The sequence below is a fragment of the Oncorhynchus nerka genome, linkage group LG3 (assembly GCF_034236695.1).
Source record: "Oncorhynchus nerka isolate Pitt River linkage group LG3, Oner_Uvic_2.0, whole genome shotgun sequence".
Lineage (NCBI taxonomy): Eukaryota > Metazoa > Chordata > Actinopteri > Salmoniformes > Salmonidae > Oncorhynchus > Oncorhynchus nerka.
The window spans coordinates 29,556,329-29,579,317 of NC_088398.1; the positions used below are offsets into that span (position 1 = coordinate 29,556,329).

The 22,989-nt window shown below is 44.6% G+C and overlaps 1 protein-coding gene across 1 annotated transcript in view; it reads right to left on the reverse strand.

The window, feature by feature from the left end:
• The window catches only part of LOC115106410 (inhibitor of Bruton tyrosine kinase-like), a 34,071-nt gene that overhangs the window by 10,686 nt on the left and 396 nt on the right, over positions 1-22,989 (reverse strand). The window contains 22 exon segments of the mRNA XM_029629125.2: positions 61-334; positions 434-546; positions 748-869; positions 1,088-1,148; positions 6,228-6,345; positions 6,543-6,644; positions 6,949-7,045; positions 7,291-7,328; positions 8,614-8,696; positions 8,898-8,984; positions 10,025-10,660; positions 10,883-11,036; positions 11,364-11,541; positions 11,855-11,978; positions 14,201-14,381; positions 14,498-14,615; positions 14,903-14,940; positions 14,943-15,072; positions 15,686-15,796; positions 18,460-18,584; positions 19,424-19,520; positions 21,104-22,042. Coding sequence (XP_029484985.2) covers positions 61-334; positions 434-546; positions 748-869; positions 1,088-1,148; positions 6,228-6,345; positions 6,543-6,644; positions 6,949-7,045; positions 7,291-7,328; positions 8,614-8,696; positions 8,898-8,984; positions 10,025-10,660; positions 10,883-11,036; positions 11,364-11,541; positions 11,855-11,978; positions 14,201-14,381; positions 14,498-14,615; positions 14,903-14,940; positions 14,943-15,072; positions 15,686-15,796; positions 18,460-18,584; positions 19,424-19,520; positions 21,104-21,433 — 3,317 coding nt within the window. The 5' untranslated portion in view covers positions 21,434-22,042.

Below are 22,989 nucleotides of genomic sequence, written 5' to 3' on the forward strand. Positions count from 1 at the left end.
ACAAGGTCACATACAGTTCCACCCCTGAACCCTGACCTGGTCCACAGTGACCTGGCTCACCTGGCTGTGACCTTGGGGATGTGCTCTGGAACAGAACTCTTTAGGGGTTCGGCGGGGAGGCCGTTCCGCATGGTGGCGGTGGTGCTGGGGGGCGTCTTCAACCTGGGACCTCCTTCAGCCCTCCCCTCCTCGGGCCTGTCGTGGAACACGGGACTCTGGAGGTTTCGGGGGCTGCGCACATCCTTGTAGCTGCCCTCAGAGTCAGATGTCATCAGCTCCTGCAGAGACTCCACGGAGTTGGTCTTTCCTGACTTGACCAGGCTGGGAAAGAGGACTGAGAAGAGACGGTGTATCATAATCCATATCAGCCCAACTCCAACTAAAGGAAATAATTATTGTGTGCCGTGATAAAGAGTGTGTGTGTGTGTTCTACCTGCAGCAGGTGGGCTCTGGATAATGTCAGAAAGGGTGTAACCCCCTGAGCTGTCGGAGCGTCGCCTAGGTTTTCTTTTGGCCTTCAACTTAGCCTTCTTCAACAGAGTCTCCCTGAGAGGAGGAAGAGAAACAAATTCGGCCACGGTTCAAGTGTTAGGGAGGTTACTGGCTGGATGCATTTCAATCCAAATCATTGCAACCTACTTTCAGCACCAATTCAGTCCCATCTCATTCATGCCAGGGAGTGAACAAGCAACTTCTGGAATGAGATGCAGCCAGTGTTGTATAGTAGTTTGATAGATGGTATTGTACCTGCAGGAGTAGTCTAGCTCAGTGTCAGCTTTAGCGCTGAATGAAGAGTCCATGTCCTCGTACACAGTGAGGTCCGGGGCGTCTGGGTAAGGCGTGATCAGTCGCTTCTGCATGGCCGGAATCTGACAGGATGGTAGCAGGTCAGTTAATAAGAACCAACAGTCATGTTCAGTAAGAATCACATGGAAGAAAACGAGTGAAACAGGGAGGGACTATCTGAGAAACCCTCCAATAAACCCTATTTTCATTTTCTGTTGAGTTCCCCTACTGAACATATGCCAGGTATCGCACTGTACAGATGATGCAGGTACGGTCACGGCACAAAGGGGAACTGACTCACCATCCTCCTGTAGGAGGCAGAGAGCTCCACCAGCACGTCATCACTCAGGATATCCAGCACTCTGAAGAGAGAGATAAGGATATATAAAACAGAGAGAGAGAGAGAGAGAGAGAGAGAGAGACTCTCGAAGAAGAATGCATAGTTTTGCCTCATCTGGGAAAATTAGAAAACTCTTCTTGTTGTTTGTTTAGTGTTATCTATCCAAAATGGAGATGTATGGGTAAACCACTTCTCCAATCTTTTTGGCCCTACAACAAAGAACCAGCAAAAACATATACATGATCAAATACAAATCTTATAATCAACTATTAAAAGACTACCAGAACCCACTGGATTCTCCAATTACATTGAATGAACTTACAGGACAAAATAAACCCTCCACCCCAAAAAAGACCTGTGGTGTAGATGGTATCCTCAATGAAATGATAAAACATAAAGACCACAAATCCCAATTGGCTATACTTAATCTCTAACATCCTTAGCTATGGCATCTTCCCTAATATTTGGAAGCAAGGGCTGACCCCCCAAAATCCAGAAAAGAGACGTTAAATTCTACAACCACCTAAAAGGAAGCGATTCCAGAACCTTCCAAAACAAGGCCATCACCTACAAAGAGAGGAACCTGGAGAAGAGTCCCCTAAGCAAGCTGGACAGCAATTAGACCCAAACAATTGAGACAAAAAAAGACACTTGACCGAGAGCAAACTAGAATGCCATTTGGCCCTAAATAGAGTACACAGTGGCAGATTACCTGACCACTGTGACTGACCCAAACTTAAGGAATGCTTTGACTATGTACAGAGTCGGTGAGCATCGCTATTGAGGAAGGACACCGTAGGCATACCTGGCTCTCAAGAGAAGACAGGCTATGTGCACACTGCCCACAAAACGACTCGTAAACTGAGCTAAACTTCCTAACACAGATCCACAAAGAATTTGTCTATTTAAGGTCCCACAGTTGACAGTGCATGTCAGAGCAAAAACCAAGCCACGAGGTCGAAGGAATTGTCAGTAGAGCTCAAGACAAGATTGTATTGAAGAACAGATATGGGGAAGGATACAAAAATATTCATGCAGCATTGAAGGTCCCCAAGAACACAGTGGCCTCCATCATTCCTAAATGGAAGAAGTTTGGAACCACCAAGACTCTTCCTAGAGCTGGCCGCCCAGCCAAACTGAGCAATCAGGGGAGAAAAGCCTTGGTCAGGCAGGTGACCAAGAACCCAATGGTCACTCTGACAGAGCCCCAGAATTCCCCTGTGGAGATTGGAGAACCTTCCAGATGGGCAACTATCTCTGCAGCACTCCACCAATCAGACCTTTATGGTAGAGTGGCCACCCCACAATAAGAAGGCACAAGACAGCCTGCTTGGAGCCAAAAGGAACCAAAAGGACTCAGGCCATGAGAAACAAGATCCTCTGGTCTGATGAAACCTAAATTGAACTCTTTGGCCTGAATACCAAGTGTCACATCTGGAGGAAACCTGGCACCATCCATATGGTGAAGCATGGTGGTGGCAGCATCATGCTGTGGGGGATGTTTTTCAGCGGCAGGGACTGGGGGACTAGTTAGGATAAAGGGAAAGATGAACGGAGTAAAGTAGAGAGAGATCCTTGATGAAGTCCTGAGCGCTCTGGAGCATGTACTCAGACAACGCAGGAGTGGCTTCAGGACAAGTCTCAATGTCCTCGAGTAGCCCAACCAGAGCCTGGACTTGAACATCTCTGGAGAGAACTGAAGTGATTGAGACTAGTCAAGGATCATATCACCTCCACTTTACCAGTGAACCGAGACCCACCGCAATTTGTATACCGCCCCAATAGGTCCACAGACTATGCAATCACCATCACACTGCCCTATCCCATCTGGACAATAGGAAAACCTATTTAAGAATGCTGTTCATTGACTACAGCTCAGCATTCAACACCATAGTACCCTCCAAACTCATCATTATGCTTGAGGCTCTGGGTCTCAACCCCACCCTGTGTGATAGTGTCCTGGACTTCCTGACGGGCTGACCCCAGGTGGTGAAGGTAGGAAACAACATCTCCACTTCGCTGATCCTCTACACTGGGGCCCCAAAACAGTGCGTCCTCATCCCCCTCCTGTGCTCCCTGTTCACCCACGACCGCGTGGCCACACATGCCTCCAACTCAATCATCAAGTTTGAAGACGACAACAGTAGTGGGCTTGATTTCCATCAAAGACGAGACAGCCTACAGGGAGGTGAGGGCACTCAGTGTGGTGTTAGGAAAACAACCTCTCACTCAACGTCAACAAAACAAAGGAGATGATCGTGGACTTCAGGAAACACCAGAGGGAGCACCCCCCTATCCACATCGAAGGGACAGCAGTGGAGAAGGTGGAAAGTTTTTTAAAAGTTCCTCAGCGTACACATCACAGACAAACTGAAATGGTCCACCCACACAGACAGTGTGGTGAAGGGACAACATCGCCTCAACCTCAGGAGGCTGAAGAAATTTGGCTAGGCACATAAAACCCTGAATAACTTTTACAGATGCACAATTGAGAGCATTCTGTATCACCACCTGGTACAGCAACTGCACCACCCTCAACCGCAGGGCTCTCCAGAGGGTGGTGCAGTTTACACAACACATCACCGGGGGCAAACTACCTGCCCTCCGGGAGACCTACAGCACCAGATGTCACAGGAAGGTCAAAAAGACCATCAAGAACAACCACCCGAGCCATTACCTGTTCACCAAGCTACCATCCAGAAGGGGAGGTCAGTACAGGCACATCAAAGCTTCTGTCTCAAGGCCATCAGATTGTTGAACAGCCATCACTAACAGAGGTTGCTGCCTACATGGTCTTGAAATTGTTGGCCACTAACAAATGGATCACTAGTCACTTTATTAATAATGATGTTTACACATCTTACATTACTCATCTCATATGTACAGTATTTTATTGCATCTTGCCTATGCCGCTCTGTCACTGCTCATCCATATATTCTTATTCCATTCCTTTACTTAGATGTGTGTATTAGGTAGTGGTGGAATTGTTAAGATTACTTGTTAGATATTGCTGCACTGTCGGAACTAGAAGCACAAGCACTGCTACACTCGCAACAACATCTACTAACCATGTGTGTGAGACCAACAAAATTATTTGATTTGAAAACAGCTCCCCATCCAACCTGACAGAGCTTGAGAGGATCTGCAGAGAAAGATGGAAGAAACTCAAAATACAGATGTGCCAAGCTTGCAGCGTCATACCCAAGACGAGGCTGTAATCACTGCCAAAGGTGCTTCAACAAAGTACTAAGGGTCTGAATAATTATGCAAATGTGATTTCAGTTATTTTATTTGTAATAAAATTTGCATTAAAAATCTACATCAAACCATTTGCCACATGCGCCGAACACAACAAGTGTTGATTTTACCATGAAATGCTTAGTTACAAGCCCTTAACCAAGAGTGCAGTTCAAGAAGAAAATATTTTCCCAGTAGGCTAAGATAAAAAGTCATAATACAAACACAGTAAAAATGATAATAACGAGACTATATACAGGGGGCACCGGTACCGAGTCAGTGTGCGGGGGTACAGGCTAGTTGAGGTAATCTGTATATGTAGGTGGGGGCGAAGTGACTATGCATAGGTAAACAAACAGCGAGTAGCAGCAGTGTACAAGAGGGGATGTCAATGTAAATTGTCCGGTGGACATTTTTATGAATTGTTCAGCAGCCTAATGGCTTGGGGGTAGAAGCTGTCGAGGAGCCTTTTGGTCCTACACTTGGTGCTCTGGAACCACTTGCCGTGCGGTGGCAGAGAAAAGTCTGACTTAAGTGACTGACGTCTCTGACAATTTTAATGGGCTTTCCTCTGACACAGCCTATTATATAGGTCCTGGACGGCAGAAAGCTTGGCCCCAGTGATGAACTGGGACGTTCGCGCCACCCTCTGTAGCGTCTTATGGTCAGATGCCGAGCAGTTGCCATACAAGTCGTTGATACAACCGGTAAGGACGCTCTCAATGGTGCAGCTGTAGAACCTTTTGAGGATCTGGGGGCCCATGCCAAATCATTTCAGTCTCCTGAGGGGTAAAAGGTTGTCGTGCCCTCTTCACGACTGTCTTGGTATGTTTGTACCATGATCGTTCATTGGTGATGTGGACACCAAGGAACTTGAAACTCGACCTGCTTCACTACAGCCTCGTCAATGTTGAATGGGGGCCTGTTTGGCCCGCCATTCCTGTAGTCCACAATCAGCTCACATTGAGGGAGAGGTTGTTGTCCTGGCACCACACACTGCCAGTTCTCTGACCTCCTCCCTATAAGCAGTCTCATCGTTACCACCTGGGGGCGGCACATCAGGAAGTCCAGGATCCAGTTGCAGAGGGAGGTGTTTAGTCCCAGAGTCCTTAACTTAGGGATGAGCTTCGTGGTGTTGAACGCTAAGTAGTCGATGAACAGCATTCTCACATAGGTGTTCCTTTTGTCCAGGTTTGATTTGTGTGTGGAGTGCGATTGAAATTGCGCCATCTGTGGATCTGTTGGGGCGATATGCAAATTGGAGTGGGTCAAGGGTGGATGTTGTGAGCCATGACCAGCCTTTCAAAGCACTTCATGGCTACCGACGTGAGTGCCACGGGCGGTAATCATTTAGGCAGGTTACCTTCGCTTCCTTGAGCACAAGGACTATGGGTGTATGCTTGAAACATTTAGGCATTACAGACTCGGTCAGGGAGAGGTTGAAAATGTCAGTGAAGACACTTGCCAGTTGGTCCGCACATGCTTTCAGTACAAGTCCTGGTAATCCGCCTGGCCCAGCAGCTGTGTGAATGTTGACCTGTTTAAGGGTTTTGATCGCATCTGCTACCGAGAGCATTATCACAGTCATCCAGAACAGCTGGTGCTCTCGTGCATGCTTCAGTGTTGCTTACCTCAAAGTGAACAGAAAAGGCATTTAGCTAGTCTGGTAGGCTCACATCACTGGGTAGCTCACGTCTGGGTTTCCCTTTGTCGTCTTTAATAGTGTGGTGTAAGGTGTGAAGACAGATTTTTTTTTTAAGTGCCTTTAATAAATTAAAAATTAAAAAAGGCTGTAACATAATAAAATGGGGAAAAAGTAAAGTGGTCCGAATACTTTCCGAATGTACTTAATACACACACTCACTTGGACTCGAGCAGGGCAGTCATGTTGTGCACGATGAACTGGATGCAGGACAGTTTGAGCTGCTCAGCGTTGTACATGGCAGAAAACTGCAGCAGCTCCGCAGCGTTCTTCAGCGTCACTGAGGAGACGGAAGAGGAAGACATTTTTTAAAACAAACAGGACAGTGCTCTCACACGGGTGATTTTCAAGACAAAGCTGTTTAACATGTTGACAGACAGGAGAGAAAGAGAGGAGGACAGAGAAAGAGAGGAGGACAGAGGCATGGGAGGAGAGCAGAGAGGGCTAAGAGGACAGAGGGAAGATGAGAGGACATACGGTTCTCAGTGATGGCCACCTCACACATCTCCTTCAGTCGGGTGATGAGAAGCTGATCGGCCACCACCAACACGTTGCAGACAAACTCCACATTGAGAGACTCTGGAAGTGGATAGAGACAGACTTTTAGCTTCCAACTACCTTGTGCATCAAGATCAAAGTCAACACGAGGTTCGTAAATATTATTATGGGTAGCCACGTGGGATGCTTATTTTTAACTCAATATTTATTTGATTTACTTATTTGACAGGGACAGTGCACATTTAGCAACATTACAGAGTCAATGTGTATGTACCCAAGTTAGCAAGAGAGCTCATTTACATCCATAGTTCCAAAGCATTTTTCACTGAGTGTGTGTGTGTGTGTGTGTACAGGTTGCATATGCATGATCTGGCGTGTTCTGTACCTTTGATAGTGGGAGACTCGTCAGTGTAGACATATTCTAGGATGACCTGCAGTATCTCTGAGCTGGTGGGCATCTCTAGGGCACTACAAGAAGTGGCCTGTGGGGGGCACATAACAACTACATTACCATCACTGATCACAAGTAGCAGCACACTTACTCAAGCACAATGTGAGATAACGTTTTCAGAGCCAACGGTTACTTCTGGCAATATTAAAATTAAGCTTTAGTGTACAATGAGCAATACCTTCAATTGCCAGCAACTAAAACAGATATTTTATCAATTGTAAAAATGAATATGGATTGATAAACATGAAATAACATAAAAGACAAAACATAACATACCTCTATCCAGGGGTTCCCCAGCATACTGTGGAAGTACTCTGAAACACATGACATGTTTACAATAGAACTGCCACTAAGAAATATCCAAAAATCATCCCAGAAACATCTTACTCCTTAATTAAAAATAATTTTCAATTGAGATTGTCCATTGAGCATGGTTTTAGTCCAGGGCTAGGTTTAATCTGTGTACCGAAAACTTTAACCTGTTGAGGGTAGGGGGCAGTATTTTGATGTTTGGATGAAAAACGTACCCAAATGAAACTGCCTATTTCTCAGGCCCAGGAGCTAGAATATGCATATAATTGTCAGATTATGATAGAAAACACTAAAGTTTCCAAAACTGTCAAAATATTGTCTGTGAGTATAACATAACTGATATTGCAGGCGAAAACCTGAGGAAAATCCAACCCGGAAGTGCTGTTTTTCCTGAAAGCTCTCTGTTCCATTGCCTGCCTTCGCTCCATTTAAAGGGATATCAACCAGATTCCTTTCCCTATGGCTTCCACATGGTGTGCAAAGTCTAGACATAGTTTCAGCCTTTTATACTGAAAAATGAGCAAGAATGATCACATCGCGTCAGTGGATGGCTGGGTGTCCCTAGAGTTTTGCATGTGCATTTTCTCTCTCTCTCCTATTGAAAAAGCTACGGTCCAGTTGAAATATCGATTATTTATTGTAAAAACAACCTGAGGATTGATTATAAAAAACATTTGACATGTTTCTACAAACTTTACGGATACTATTTGGAATATGTTTCTGCCCCGTCGTGACTGCTCGAGCCTGTGGATTACTGAACAAAACGTGCCAACCAAATGGAGGTTATTGGATATAAAAATAATCCTTATCGAACAAAAGGAACATTTATTGTGTAACTGGGAGTCTCGTGAGTGCAAACATCTGAAGATCAAAGGTAAGCGATTAATTTTATTGCCTTTCGTTACCAATCTACTTTGCTGCTAGCTGTTTTTAATGTTTTGTCTGCTGAGAGAGATGTCCTTACATAAACGCTTGGTTTGCTTTCGCTGTAAAGCTTTTTGGAAATCTGACATGCCAGGTGGATTAACAACAAACTAAGCTGTGTTTTGCTATATTGAACATGTGATTTCATGAAAATTAAATATTTTTAGTAATTCAATTTGAATTTGGCACTCTGCAATTCGGAGGATGTTGACGAAAATTATCCCGCTAACGGGATGGGTGCGCCAAGAAGTTAACAAATGACCAATCTAGTGTCAGATGTCTACAACCTTGAATAACCCAAACCCACAGTTCACCCCTCAAACTCCAAGAAACGCAACAATATCTTGACACATAGTAGCTCACCAAGTCTGGCACACAGCACACACTTGTGACAGGGGAACTCCTTGCCATCCTCAGACCTCAGAGTGACATCACAGAGGTAGGAGCTTGGGGGAGACAGAGATACAGCTTAGACGGGGAACAAGATCGCCGCTTTGATATTTTACTACCCTGGTTTTCTGACAATGACACACACAACTGAATAGAGTCACAGGACATTGACTTGAATAGGAATGTCCATTCTAGTAATTATCTTTCTATGAACACAACATTGTCTCAGTTAATCTGCCACGCGGCAATTTACTCACCACTTTTTCTGGTTATATCGTGGCTTGTTGGCCGTCATCTTAAGCACTACATTGATCTTCCCGTTGTCATACTGCACTCCATCCAAACTGTAATAAAATGTATTTAACAAAATACACTACGGGTTATAACATGTTAATAACCCCCCCCCCCCCAGGTCAATGCCAGTGTGAAAATCAATTAACATAAGACAACATTTCCATCAATTCAACAGTTAAGATTTTTTTTTTTTTTTTGCATGGGCTGTGTCTCAAATCCAACACATCCGGTGATGAAAAATCGGTTCTCACGAAACGTCTGCAGTGCCCAACGGTTGTGGCTAGAAACTATTTGAACACAAAATGTGTTCTTGGTTTTACTCTACAACACCCACAAGCTTCACAGGACTAGTCTCATGTCTCAAACCCAAACACTTCTGTCAAGTCCGAACTGTTTGAGCTACAAACAAAAAGGACCCCACCATCAATTCTCTTACAAACGTGTTCTCCGTTTTACTCTATGACGCCCACAAGCGTCACAAGACTCGTCTCAAGGTTAAAAAAAAAATAATTTAAATGAATAGGATTTTATGGGCCAAGGGTTACACATGAAACCTTCAGACACCTCAAACCATACTTCCTATTGATACATTGTTGGACATTCGGTTGTGCCACATATGAACATGTTATTCAATGCGTTTAAGGCTGGCTAATAGAAGAAGCCCAAATTCAATGTTTCATCAAATATTTGAAAAAATATACACCTACATGGGTCCTAAAATCCCAAATCAGATAGCTAAATGACCCATGGTATAACCATCTTAAAAACATATTCTAGATATAAAAAAAAAAACATGTTTCCCTGAAACAAATATGTTCCTTGTTGGGACTTGAGCTCAAACGGGGTGAGGTGCATGACCTTTCAAAGTTTGCATTTTCAATCACATGTTATAACGCCACCATCTGGCCAATCAGTATAATTTTGTAAATGCCAGCTCTCAATGGTAAGATGCATCATTCACTCAAGTTGTCAAAAATCGGGCCACTGTCTGAGATATATCGCGTGTGACAAACGTACGAACGGACCGACCCACAGTCCACTACCCGATTTCATCGTGGGGGACAACAATCATAACCAACTCAGTATTCACCGTGCCGACAGACTGCCCATGCCAAGCTTCTTGGCCACGACCTGTAAGGTCTTGACCGGGTTGACTCTTCCTCCCTCTCCAGCTCCAGCCTTGCCTCCCTTGCCTTTTTTCCCAGGCTTGGTGCCCTTGCTTTTGGGCTTGTCTCCGTCCCCTCGGGCCGATGGGGTCAGCGAGCGGTACACTTCCAGGGCCAAGCGGTCCCTCAGGTTGCCCTCATGGAAGCCCAGGTCCTGCAGGCTGCTGATCAGCTGCTCCTGCTCCGGGCCCTGTTGATTCTGGTTCTGACCGAAGACTCGAGGCCGGTGGCCCTGCACCAGCAGATCACAGGAGTCGGTGTAGATGAACTTCAGGATGTGCTCCAGCATCTCAGGGCTCACCGTCTCCACCACCAGCAGGTCACAGCCCACCGCATCCTCGCTCCTCCTCACCTCCCCGTCACCCTCCCCCCCGTCCGGCACCAGCTGCTTCCTGAAGAACTCGGACCTCATGGACAGGAGGTACTTGTGGGCGGGGAAGGTGCGGTCTCCAGCCTGCAGGGTCAAGTCGTGGATGCTGTCCGTCTCGTCCGCTTCCTCCAGCAGGCCCCGGAAGTGTTGGGAGAAGGAGGAGGGAGATACGCTGGGAATCTCAAACAGGCTGGGCGGGGGAAGGACAGAGATCAGACATTTTGTTCACGAATCAGGGTTATGTTCACTAGGCACGAAATGCTCCAAAACATAGTTAAAAAGGGATGTACTATCTGAACTTCCCAACAAACACTTATTGACCATTTCAAAACGTTTTGTTACGGTGTGGCCTAATAAAGACGACACAGTTAAAAAAAAATTTAAAAGGTGCGACAACACAGAGGAACAGTACCTGGTTTTAGGGTCAGACTGCAGCACTCCAAAGTTGCGTCCCTTGGAGTCCATGGTGATGCTGACCGCACGGTGGACATAGGGGAGCTTCTCCAAGCGGATTCGCTCGTACACAGTTCCACCCTCTGGGTAACCACACACCTCCACACTCCCATCTAAAGCACACAAGGGAGAAATGCTTTAGTAAAATGACAAAACGCAGTGATTCTAACTTACTTCCCAATGATTCAAATCCAAACAACTTCTGATTTATGCTGGGATGATAAACATCCTGAAGAACAGAGAAATAGTACACATTACTTACATTCAAGGGTGCAAAAGAGTACTTTTGAATCTAAGTCTTGTTTACTATTTTTCCATACTTCATGAAGTTCATCATCCACCATACATGTAAACGAGGAAAGTGAAAGAATACTGGTTGTACTCAGAAGTATCATTGTGTCGTCGCTGAGCTATGAGAGTAAACCATTTTCTCAACTCACCTTTCTTCTCCACGGTCTTCCTGTACTCTCCGTGCCACTGTCCGCTGAAGCCCTCCCCTTCCTGTGTGACAAACATCATGTTGTTCCTGCTCAGGGCGATGTCTGACATGAACACCTGGCGCCCGTATGCCCACCTGCATTGTCTCACCGAACCGCCCACTGAGCGCCAGCAGAAAACCTGACGGAGAGCGAGAAATCAATTCAATAGCACTTTAGTAATCCAGAGGGACAAGTAAAGGCATTGTCAGTCTGTGGTGACAACAAATGCATAGAATAAACATAGATCAACACACATCATCATCCAAACAGTTTCTTTTTAAGTAATAAAGAACGGGATAAGATAATCAATGGCTCAAATACATCAGCTTGAGGGGTGATCAATATAGAGTGAATCGTTTGAACATGAAGAATCCACCAACAAAATGACTGTAGCTCATCACCACTATAAGTATTTGGTATTTTTCAATGTATTGGACCCAGCTGGTCCTTACCCTCCCAGCTTCATCCAGGGCCAGGATGGCTACCTTCTCTCCCCCTCCCTCATTCAGGACCTGGGGGTCCACACGATGGTCCAGGCTGCCTCCGCTCACAAGGACCTTCCGGATGTTCAGTTGTCTGAAAGAAACATCGGGCATGGGAAAAAATAAGTATATATATATACATTTTTTTTAAAGAGCGAGTGACAGTAGAATGATCATCACATATATCTCGCTCTCTCTCCTGTTAACCCATTATTGTCTATGCCCTGTTTAAGCCAGGAGGGGGGTAACTACTAAGCTATATGGAATTGTTTTAAGGTCATACCAATGATCATTTTACCATTTGATTTTTAAGACCCCTTGAAGTATAAAAAATGTTTTTCATAAATTTGCTAAACTTTCTAAAAACCTTTCATATTATAGGGTAGTCTGTAGACTGCAGAGATAAAAAAAATTTTTTTAAAAAAGGTTACATCCATTTTAGAATAAGGCTGTAACAAAAGGTAGAAAAAGTCAAGGGTTTGAATAATTTTCTAATGGCACTATACATATACATACTTTTGTGTATGTATGTAGACACATATAAATTAGTGGACTCCGCCATTTCAGAACCACCCGTTGCCGACAGGTGTACAACGTTGAGCATACAGACATGCAATCATCATTGACAAACATTGGCAGTAGAATGGCCTTACTGAAATGCTCAGTGACTCAACGTGCCACCGTCATAGGATGCCACCTTTCCAACAAATCAGTTGTCAAATTTCTGCACTGCTAGCGCTACCCCGGTCAACTGTAAGTCCTGTTATTGTGACGTGGAAATGTCTCGGAGCAACAATGGGTTCAGCCGCAAAGTGGTAGGCCACACAAGTGGTAGGCCACACAGCGAGTGCTGAAGCACATAGCGTGTAAAAAAAATAGTCTGTCCTCGGTTGCAAAACTCACTACAGAGTTCCAAACTGCCTCTGGAAGCAATGTCAGCACAATAACTGTTCTTTGGGAGCTTCATGAAATGGGTTTCCATGGCCGAGCATCCGCACACAAGCCTAAGATCACCATGCGAAATGCCGAGCGTCGGCTGGAGTGGTGTAAAGCTCGCCACCATTGGACTCTGGAGCAGTAGTAACGCGTTCTCTGGAGTGATGAATCACGCTTCACCATCTGGCAGTCCGACGGACACCAGGAGAACGCTACCTGCACCAATGCATAGTGCCAACTGTAAAGATAGGTGGGGGAGGAATAATGGTCTGGGGCTGTTTTTCATGGTTCGGGCTACGCCCCTTAGTTCCAGTGAAGAGAAATCTTAACGCTACAGCATACAATGACATTCTAGACGATTCTGTGCTTCCAACTATGTGGCAACATTTTGCGAAAGGCCCATTCCTGCTTCAGTATGACAATGACTCCGTGCACAAAACGAGGACCATACAGAAATGGTTTGTCGGGATAGGTGTGGAACTTGATTGGCCTGCTGAGAGCCCTGACCTCAACCCCATTGGACACCTTTGGGGTGAATTAGAACGCCGAATGCGAGCCAGGCCTAATCGCCCAACTTCAGTGCCCGACCACACTAATGTTTGTGGCTGAATGGATGCAAGTCCCCGCAGCAACGCTCCAACATCTAGTGGAAAGCCTTCCCAGAAGAGCGGAGGCTGTTTTAGCAGGGACCAACTCCATATTAATACCAATGATTTTGGAATGATATGTTGGACGAGCAGGTGTCCACATACTTTTGGTCATGTAGTGTACTTTCATAAATGAGAGCAAAACAACCAACATGTACGTGTCCATGAGAGTCTCACCTTGACACAGAGGGGTCATATTAGTATGTATCCCAAACTGTTCTGACGCTACAGACAGAAGTTGGGAGTTCGGCTGTACTGACTTCAGACGACGCTTGTGTGGGTCGCAGAGTAAACACCATCGTGTTCGTGAGACTCATATTTCCATCGAGTGGTCATAATAGTTTGTAGGCCAAACCGGTCGGGTGCTCCAGATCGATATTCAGGATGTCTCATGGTCTGACAAACTTCGCTCTAGCTCTGTCACCTTTCACCGCAAATGCAGAAGTGTTAAATAGGCGGATGCGGTGGATTGAGACACATCCAATGCAAAACAGATCTCTCAAGCTTAAAGATAATTATTTTTAATGGGGATTTTTGTATTATGCTAATTCGATCAACGTCATCTCTCTCTCATAAAGAAAATGTTATTTGGAATTCGGTCAATTCAGGAAGTAAACTGAAATGTGTATTCCAATTCTCCTCAATGAGAAACTGGAATTGCAGTTGACTTCCTGAGATGAAATGGAATTAACCGTGACCCTGGTAGTCACTTCTCCACTATCGGTATAGTCACCTGGATGCCAACTTCTTGCACTGATAGTCAGCTAGCAGGTAGACATCTCCCTTCTCTGTCACCACCAACGTTGCCCCATTACTGGCCACTGCCATGGCGATGGTGACGTCCTTGTGGTAGAGGGCAGACACCTGGCGAGGCGCGGTCACACACCTCTCCCCGTTGGGGTCCAACAGGTAGCCTAAAGGTCAAAAGTCAACCATCACCACGTATAAATTCAAGGTAGGGGAATGATAGAGCATATCATTAGTTGCCTTGACTTAACTTCAAAGTCATTGGAAACCAATCATGACTTACCCAGCTGCCCTCCGTTCAGTCCCACTGTGTAGACAGCCTCCCTGGTCCACAGAACTGTGTGGAATCTCCCCGCTGCTACACCAATAACAGTCCTGCCTTTAAGAGTCTTGGAGAATACCTACATCCCATTGGACAAGACCAACGTCAGTCAACAACCAATCCACACTAATTCAGCTTCCCTCAGATTCAAGTGTCTGCTGTGTACATGTTTGTCTTCTGATGCATTGGATTTGTTCATGCAATTGTCATAACAAACACACACATATATATTGCTAAATGAGGCCCCGGGAGTTTTTTCCTTAGCTTGTCCTACTCCGCTCACGTGGTTAGGGACAACGCCCCATCTAGCTGCCTAGCTATGTAGTCTCTATGTGGGCACCATGCCTGGCCAGGTGTCTCTCTTACCTGTTTGGGCAGGTGGCTGGAGGCGGGCGGGGAGCCAGTCCCAGCTGGTGGAAGGTGTTGAGGCCGAAGGTGTAGACATAGCCCTCCTCGGTCAGCACCACCGTGTGGTCCTTGGCTGCAGCCACCTGGGAGCAGTGATGAGACAGGAGCCCCTCCACCATCCGAGGAACCTGACCGATGATAAAAATCCACAGCCCTATTTCACTTTGAATAGTATGTTCTTTTTTTTTTTACATGTCAAATACTTTGAACGTTTGCTTGCGCCTGCCCTGGCGTGCCTTCAAAAACGGGGCAATATTGAAGTGGACACTTTTGGGACGATTCCACTGGTTACATTGTGCCAGACAAGCTCAAACACATTTCAAAAAAAGTATTTCAAACCAGGTTAACACAGGTGTGCAAATCAACCCCAGGTACACTCAGGGTGGAGTGGTTACAGCTTATCAAGCTAGAAGCATGTGAACAGAGTTAAACAGACATACAGGAAGTAGCCTAGCAGTTAAGAGTGCTGGTCCAGTAACCAAAAGGTTGCTGGTTCAAATCACAGAGCCAATTGGGTGAAAACAACTGTCAATGTGCCCTTGAGAAAGGCACTTGACCCTAATTGCTCCTGGGTCGCTGTCAATAATGGCTGATCCCTGGTCATGACCCCCTCTCGAAGGGTGTCTCAGGGGGAGTGGGATATGCACAAAAAAAAAAAAAAATCCAATTCACACATGGGTAGAATATACACTTATGTGACCAATAAAATTTGATAGGTCAGATACAATATAGTATTCTCACCAGATATGTCTGTTCGTCCCCGTGTCCCAGCCGACCTCCCTGCCCGTGTCCACATGTATACACCTGCCCCTTCTGAGACAGGAACACGGAGTGGAACTTACACAGCACCACCTGAGAGGAAAGGAAACACATTTTTGGGGGTAATCAATAATGTAGGTCTATTCAGTGAGACAATTTTGCTCCACTCAAAGAAAAAGACTGCAGCATGTTTGATTGATTGTTGATTGATTTCTGTGGCCAAACGAAGCCCTCTCGTAGTAATAGTCAAATAGTGGTGGTACTATAGGCCGGGGCACAAGTGGAAAAGTAAACATCATTACTAATGCATTGTCCCCTCCAGCTCTCAATAGGGCGAAGGGGAGGTTTCCCCGATGTATCACATTGATAACGAGACAGCCCCACACACATACCCGGCTCATTTAATTAAAGCATGTCATACTGGGATAAATATTTAACCCCTAGCACCTGTTGGACTGTGGGCAGGTTGCACTGAGGACAAAGGCTCTGACTCCATGTAGGGGTACCAGTAGGTCACTGAGAGGTCTTGAAATGGGATCTGCTCCCCACTGAGCAAAGGTCATGAAAATGTGTATAAAATGTAGATGCTAAACAGCAACCTGCCATAGGACAATAATGAAACTTAGATAAACTCAAAAGTTGGGTCATTACCTTTCAATATTACATTGGATATAGCTATAACATATCTAACCCAAAGACTTTAGTCAAAATCTGTACTTTACTAGGAATGCATGCCACCCTATGACATAGCTGTAGCAGAGCACGAGAGCTGATGATGTCATAGGAATGAATTCCCTAGCATTGCTCCCTGTGAAAAGGTCCTTCCTGTCAAGGGTCTAAATAACCGCTGGAAAACAGTTCTAACCATAGTTAGGGCCTACATCTCCACAAAATGACCTCATAGATCTCTACAACATTACCTAAAAAACACAAAGTTATCTTACAAGGTTTCTTCCTCAGACTTCGCAGCACCATCTATACCAGTGATGGATTCTGGGTTCTAACTCCTAAACTTGGAATAGGGTTAATTATCAGGTATCATATTGAAATATTGAGTGCTTAGGTTTAGAGGGTCTACACCAGAAGAGAATGGTTATCTGTAGGAGGAAGATGTATGAGGGGTGCAATTAAGCTTGGAATGTGCCAAGTGCAGGGGAAACGATCACGTGGCAGCACTGATATAGCTTTCATAGTGTTCTTACGCTGATAATTAGAACACCAGGGATCGTCAACTAGATTCAGCCGCGGCCCGATATGTTTTTGAGCAGATGTTCAGGGGCCGGAACCTAATTCAAAATAATATGTAGACCGCAAATTGACCGCAAGAAGCCCAAACAGATAATGTTTGACTAAAACAATCATTTCAAACCTTGCTTAAATTTGTATACGATCACATCTCTCTATTACACACAGGAATACTTGGAACAGATTTATTAAAATCACTTGGAGCTGATTTCCTGCTGTTTTTACAGTCTTATGTCCAACAATGAAAATATATATATATTTTTTCCTCCAAAAACTTGGGGGCCAAATGAAAGAATGGGCCACAAGTTGGGGAACCCTGCTCTGTACTAAAGAAAGAGAGACTGGGCAGTAACACAGGTGCTGTCTGGTGCCAATAGCCTTAATCACTCTAAGGGCCTCCACATGGCCATCAGGGACACTGTAGAGGGGACCGCACATAAGGCCAACGTGGGTTTAACCATGCAGAGCTGGGCTAGACAAAGCCAGACACAGAACCCAAGCCCAGTGCACCTGTCCTACTCCTCTGTCATTCACCCTCTCACTAAAAAGGAGCTTAGAAATTATATTTCAATTTCTAAAACCCCCAAATCCATAGTGATAGGACAATGATGTCAGTCAGTGTTTCCCCGGTATTCATTTAGCAGCGGCGCATTGCCTCTAAACTGTTGCCACCACAGCAACGAAAAAAAGGGACAGTAAAAACATATATATAGCGATGCTAGTGATAACTGTCTTCTGGTAGATGTAAAGGCTGTAAAGGCTTTCCCCAAAACATACTCAACTATATGTTAAGTTAAAAGTAGCCTAAAAGTAGCCTTCAACCTGGTAGAATGATTTCATGATTATTTGCGTCAATCCAGTGGGCATTTGTTTTGCATTTGTTTTGCCAACTCCATCACGTGTGCTACAGAAACACACTGCAAACTAAAACAGTGCTAGGTGCATGTGCACTCAAATTAAAAGGTAACTACACATAAGACAGACTTCAAAAGTGGTCTCCTGATGTGATTTTAGCTTCGTTACAAGAGAGCTACATAATAGCCAGTTACCATTGCTGTGATTTTACCCCTTATACCGTACACAACCACCCAATAAGAACAATGCCAACTTATGCGAACACCTTTGTTTCCTAGTTCCTACCCATGCCCGTTGTTCCCAGGAGAACAGCCTGTAGTGAGGGAATATCCCAGGAGGGGGTCTGTTTTGCCAGGAGGGGGGGGGGGGGGGCTGTTATCCAGGAGACCCAAAGGACAACCGTGTTTACATAAGCATTGTTGTGATGGATCCCCCTGGTGAGCCATATATTGAGGCCAAGTATGTGTGGAGGGAGGAGGCACCAGGAGACTAGGATGTTGAAGGTGGGGAAGCCCTGTCATGACTCATGTGACTATCTAATAGCTGGTGGCAAACAGAGGCAGAACACCTCCCCTTAAGAGGAAAGGCACAGAGCATAGACTGCAAATAATTAAAGAGAACAGTTATTGGATCTCTATAGTAGTCAGTTTGTTTACCTGTTTGACGTAAACCCTGGTACGGGCAAACAGATCCACAATCTCCGGGTGATGCCTGCTCTCCTGGTTCCCGTGCCCCAGACTGAAATTGGTGTTGTTCCCCCAGGTATAAACCTCAGTGGGGTCTGAGAGAGAGAAAACAAAAGTTACAAAACAACGTTTGTCACAGCCAAGTCTAGTGATGCACCAATATCACATTTTTGGCCAATACCGATATTTTCCTTGCCAACAAAACCCGATACCGATATTGAAAATGTTTGCGGCCTTAAGCATTCTAGTACGGTTAAATAGTTAACACACACGGAAGCAGCGGTCTAAGGCACTGTATCTCAGTGCAAGAAGCTTCACTACAGTCCCTGGTTCAAATACAGGCTGTATCACATCTGGCCGTGATTGGGAGTCCCATAGGGTTGCGCAAAATTAGCCCAGCGTGGTCCAGGCCCTCATTGTAAATAAGATTTTGTTCTTAACCGACTTGCCTAGTTAAATAAAGGTTACACACACCACACTGACCAAAAAGTTAATTTGTTGGCATTTACGTATGTCCCCATTACCAGTAAAACATAATCAAAACCTATTTCTTTCACTAACTTGCTGTGCCATTTTGTTGTTCACTTATTCAGTCGTTTCATTCTCCACCAGGATTTCTACAGAACGTCGTTTGGGTCTTTGCGTGTCAAAAAAGATACACGTCACATAACGACAATCTGTTTCAGTAGCTATAGTTAGCTAGCGTCGGCCGATACCGATGTTGGCATTTTTAGCTAATTATCGTCCGATTCCGATATGTTCACAGATATATCGTGCATCCCTAGCCAAGACTTCCAACACCATTTTCTACAGGTAAACGACAACGATTGACAGCCGTCTTTACCATGTGCTTTAAAGAAACATCCGCCTTTTCACTTTTTAGTCATGCATTGTCTAAATGAGAGATGGATATGAAACGATAAGCGATCCTCACCAGTCTTCGTAAACACCACGTGTGCTGGTCTGTCCTTCATGGTTAAGTCCAGGACAGAGAGGCCCTCCTTATCCTGGGTGGAGAGAATGCCACCATGCTGCAACACAGAAGCACCATTCTCGACTAGGGCCAGTATACTATTTCCCTATAACTACATCTAGCTGTAAGTGATGTAGCAGTTAAGAATAGAGTAGCAATAATTTAAAGTATGTGAACCCTTTGGAACTACCTGGATTTCTGCATAAATTGGTACTAAAATTTTATTTGATTTTCATCTAAGTCACAACAATATGCAAACACAATGTGCTAAAACTAATAAACACACATTATTGTATGTCTTGTCTATATTGAAAACATAATTTAAACATTCACAGCGTAGGTTGGAAAGAGTATGTGAAATCCTAGGCGAATGACTTCTCCAAAAGCTAATTGGAGTCGGGAGTCAGCTAACCTGGAGCACAATCAACGAGACGAGATTAAAGATGTTGGTTAGAGCTGCCCTGCCCTGTAAAAAAAACAGACAAAATTTGAGTTTGCGATTTACAAGAGGCATTGCCTGATGTGAACCATGCCTCGAATAAAAGAGATCTCAGAAGACCTAAGACTAAGAATTATTGACTTGCATAAAGCTGTAAAAGGTTACAAAGGTATCTCAAAGCCTTGATGTTCATCAGTTCACGGTTAGAAAAATAGTCTATAAATGGAGAAAGTTCAGCACTGTTGCTACTCTAATTAGGAGTGGCTGTCCTGCAAAGATGACTGCAAGAGCACAGCGCAGAATGCTCAATGAGGTTAAGAAGAATCCCAGAATATCAGCTAAAGACTTACAGAAGTCTCTGGAACATGCTAACATCTCTTTTGATGAGTCCACAATACGTAAAACACTAAACAAGAATGGTGTTCATGTGAGGACACCACGGAAGAAGCCACTGCTGTCCAAAAAAAACATCGCTGCACATCTGACGTTTACAAAAAAAGCATCTGGATGTTCCACAGCGCTACTGACAAAATATTCTATGGCCAGAGGAAACTAAAGTTGAGTTGTTTGGAAGGAACACACAGCATTGAGTGGAGAAGAAGAAAAAAAAGAGCACAGCACACCAATACCAGAACCATTCCCCAACTGTAAAGTTACTAAAGTACAGTGGAGGGAGCATCATGGTTTGGGTCTGCTTTGCTGCCTCAGGGCCTGGACAGCTTGCTATCGTCAACGGAAAAATGAAGTCCCAAGTTTATCAAGACATTTTGCAGGGCCATCTATCTGCCAATTGAAGCTCAATAGAATTGGGTGATGCAACAGGACAACGACACAAAACAAAACAAATCAACAACAAAATACTGACCTCAACCTGATTGAGATGCTGTGGCATGACCTCAAGAGAGCGGTTCACACCAGACATCCCAAGAAAAGTTCTGAACTGAAACGGTTTTGTTAAGAGGAATTGTCCGAAATTCCTCCTGACCGTTGTGCAGGTCTGATCCGCAACTACAGAAAACATTTGGTTGAGGTTATTGCTGGCAAAGGAGGGTCAACCAGTTATAAAATCCAAGGTTTCACATACTTTTTCAGAATTCCAGGAAATACAAAAAGGGTTCACATACTTTTTCTTGCCACTGTATGTAGAGGCCAAAGGAGGCCCAGTCATCTAAACATTAGTTCTGAATCAGAGGGAGACTCACCTTAATGAGTGACATGAGGCAGTGAATGTGTCCGTAGAAGACGCTGCGGTGCAGGGCGGTCCAGCCAGACTCCTTGTCCTTCACCATGAGGTCAGGGCTCTTGCTCTCCAGCATCCACTCCAGCAGGGCCCTCTTGCCCAGTGAGGCGGCCAGGTGCAGGGCCGTGCGACCGAAGGCGTCCCTCAGTGTGGCCGCGTTGTGGCAGTGGGCGTTGAGGAAGGCCCGCAGGCTCCCCTCTGAACCCCGCGTCAGCGCCGCCACCACTTCATCTGCATGCCGCAAGGAGCGGCATTTTGGCGTGCAGTCCGGGTTTGCCATCACCACACTCATCCTGAGAGACTTCTAAACTTTGCAGTAAACTCCCCGCTCTAAAGCAGCAAACTTACCCAGTCACGGAGACCCTGCTCCCCCCACTCCCAACTCTAAAACAAACACTGAAACAGCAACAAACCCTAAGAGAATGCTTTAGGTCAAGTCAATGTAACTTTGAAATTATAATGTTTTGTAAGTAGCTGCTCTCTGAAGAAAATAGAAAAAGGTGGGAGATTGTTAAGAGGTGCTAGAATTGTGCTTGTGTTGAGATTCCACAGCACCCTAGCAACCCCATGGCCTTGTTTTAGGTCATCTTAGTCCACAATGTAGACCCAAAGCTCAACACAACCAAATGTGTTAGAAACATACAATGGCACCAGGAATCAATAAACGTATATATAAATTCTACACTTATATAAAATAAAATACAAATATACTATAAATATATTACAAAAAATATTCTCTCCTTTTCAAACTTCAAAAAAATATATATACAATATTTTACAAAAGGCAGTAACCCTCCAGAAAGTCCCTTCAAATAGTCCATCAAAATTGAGGGGAAAGACCCCCTTTCCCCCCCAAAAACACACAAAACCCTTCTCAAAACTCCATAATTGTATTGGGAACCTGGGGAATAAAGGGTGGACAAAGTCATTAGTTGTAAAACACTGGAAGCACATGCAAGGTAGAAAAAACAACTGGATTCATAGCTACACAACACGAACATGGCATGTACTAAATGTCTGTCCACAATGCCACAGAACAGGCCTATTGAAAGTGCCAAGAACAAATGCATGCTCTGGAAAATCCAACATACCCATCTTGCTCTTTAACTGTACTATGCTATATGGCTTGCTAGGTTTTAACAGTTTAATCTATGTTGAAAGGTCAACAGAGGTCAGAGTGCAGTTCAGCACCCCAGATAGGCAGGGACAGCCAGCAAGGATCAATTGACTTGACCCTACGATACCTATAATAGTAGTCCAGCTAAGCTATGTCTATTGACTCCAGGCCAAAAATACTGCACAAAAGTTTTAGTAACACGAAAAAATAAATAAATAAGGGTATCAAAATAGGAACATGCAACAGTTTGAAACGGACTGTTTTCACAACATGCACAGCTTGGAGTTGTGAAAGTGAAAAACATGTTTTTAGATATAATAAAAAAGGTATTTAAATAAAGATGCATTGGTCTGCAATATACCTGTCAGATGTATGGTGCATTAGATGTCCACGGTGTAGTTAACATAGCTAACATATGTTGATTAGCTACGTAGCGAAGTTAGTAGCGGATCCAGTCGTTGCTGCTTCCATCTAGAATACTTGCTACTTAGTACAACTATGTTATTAACTAGTTAGCTAACGTTAAGTCTCTTAGGAGACTAGCACCAGACATTAGGCCTACAATTTTTTACTCACTGGGCAGCTAGCTACAATGTAATCCAGTGGTATTACAACTAGTTATATGCATGTACACCATGATTTAACAGTTTCCTACAAGCGAATGAAGCGTTCATTCTCTAAATCCTGGCTAGTTACCTACTACATTGACAGCTAGCGAGCATTTGAACTTG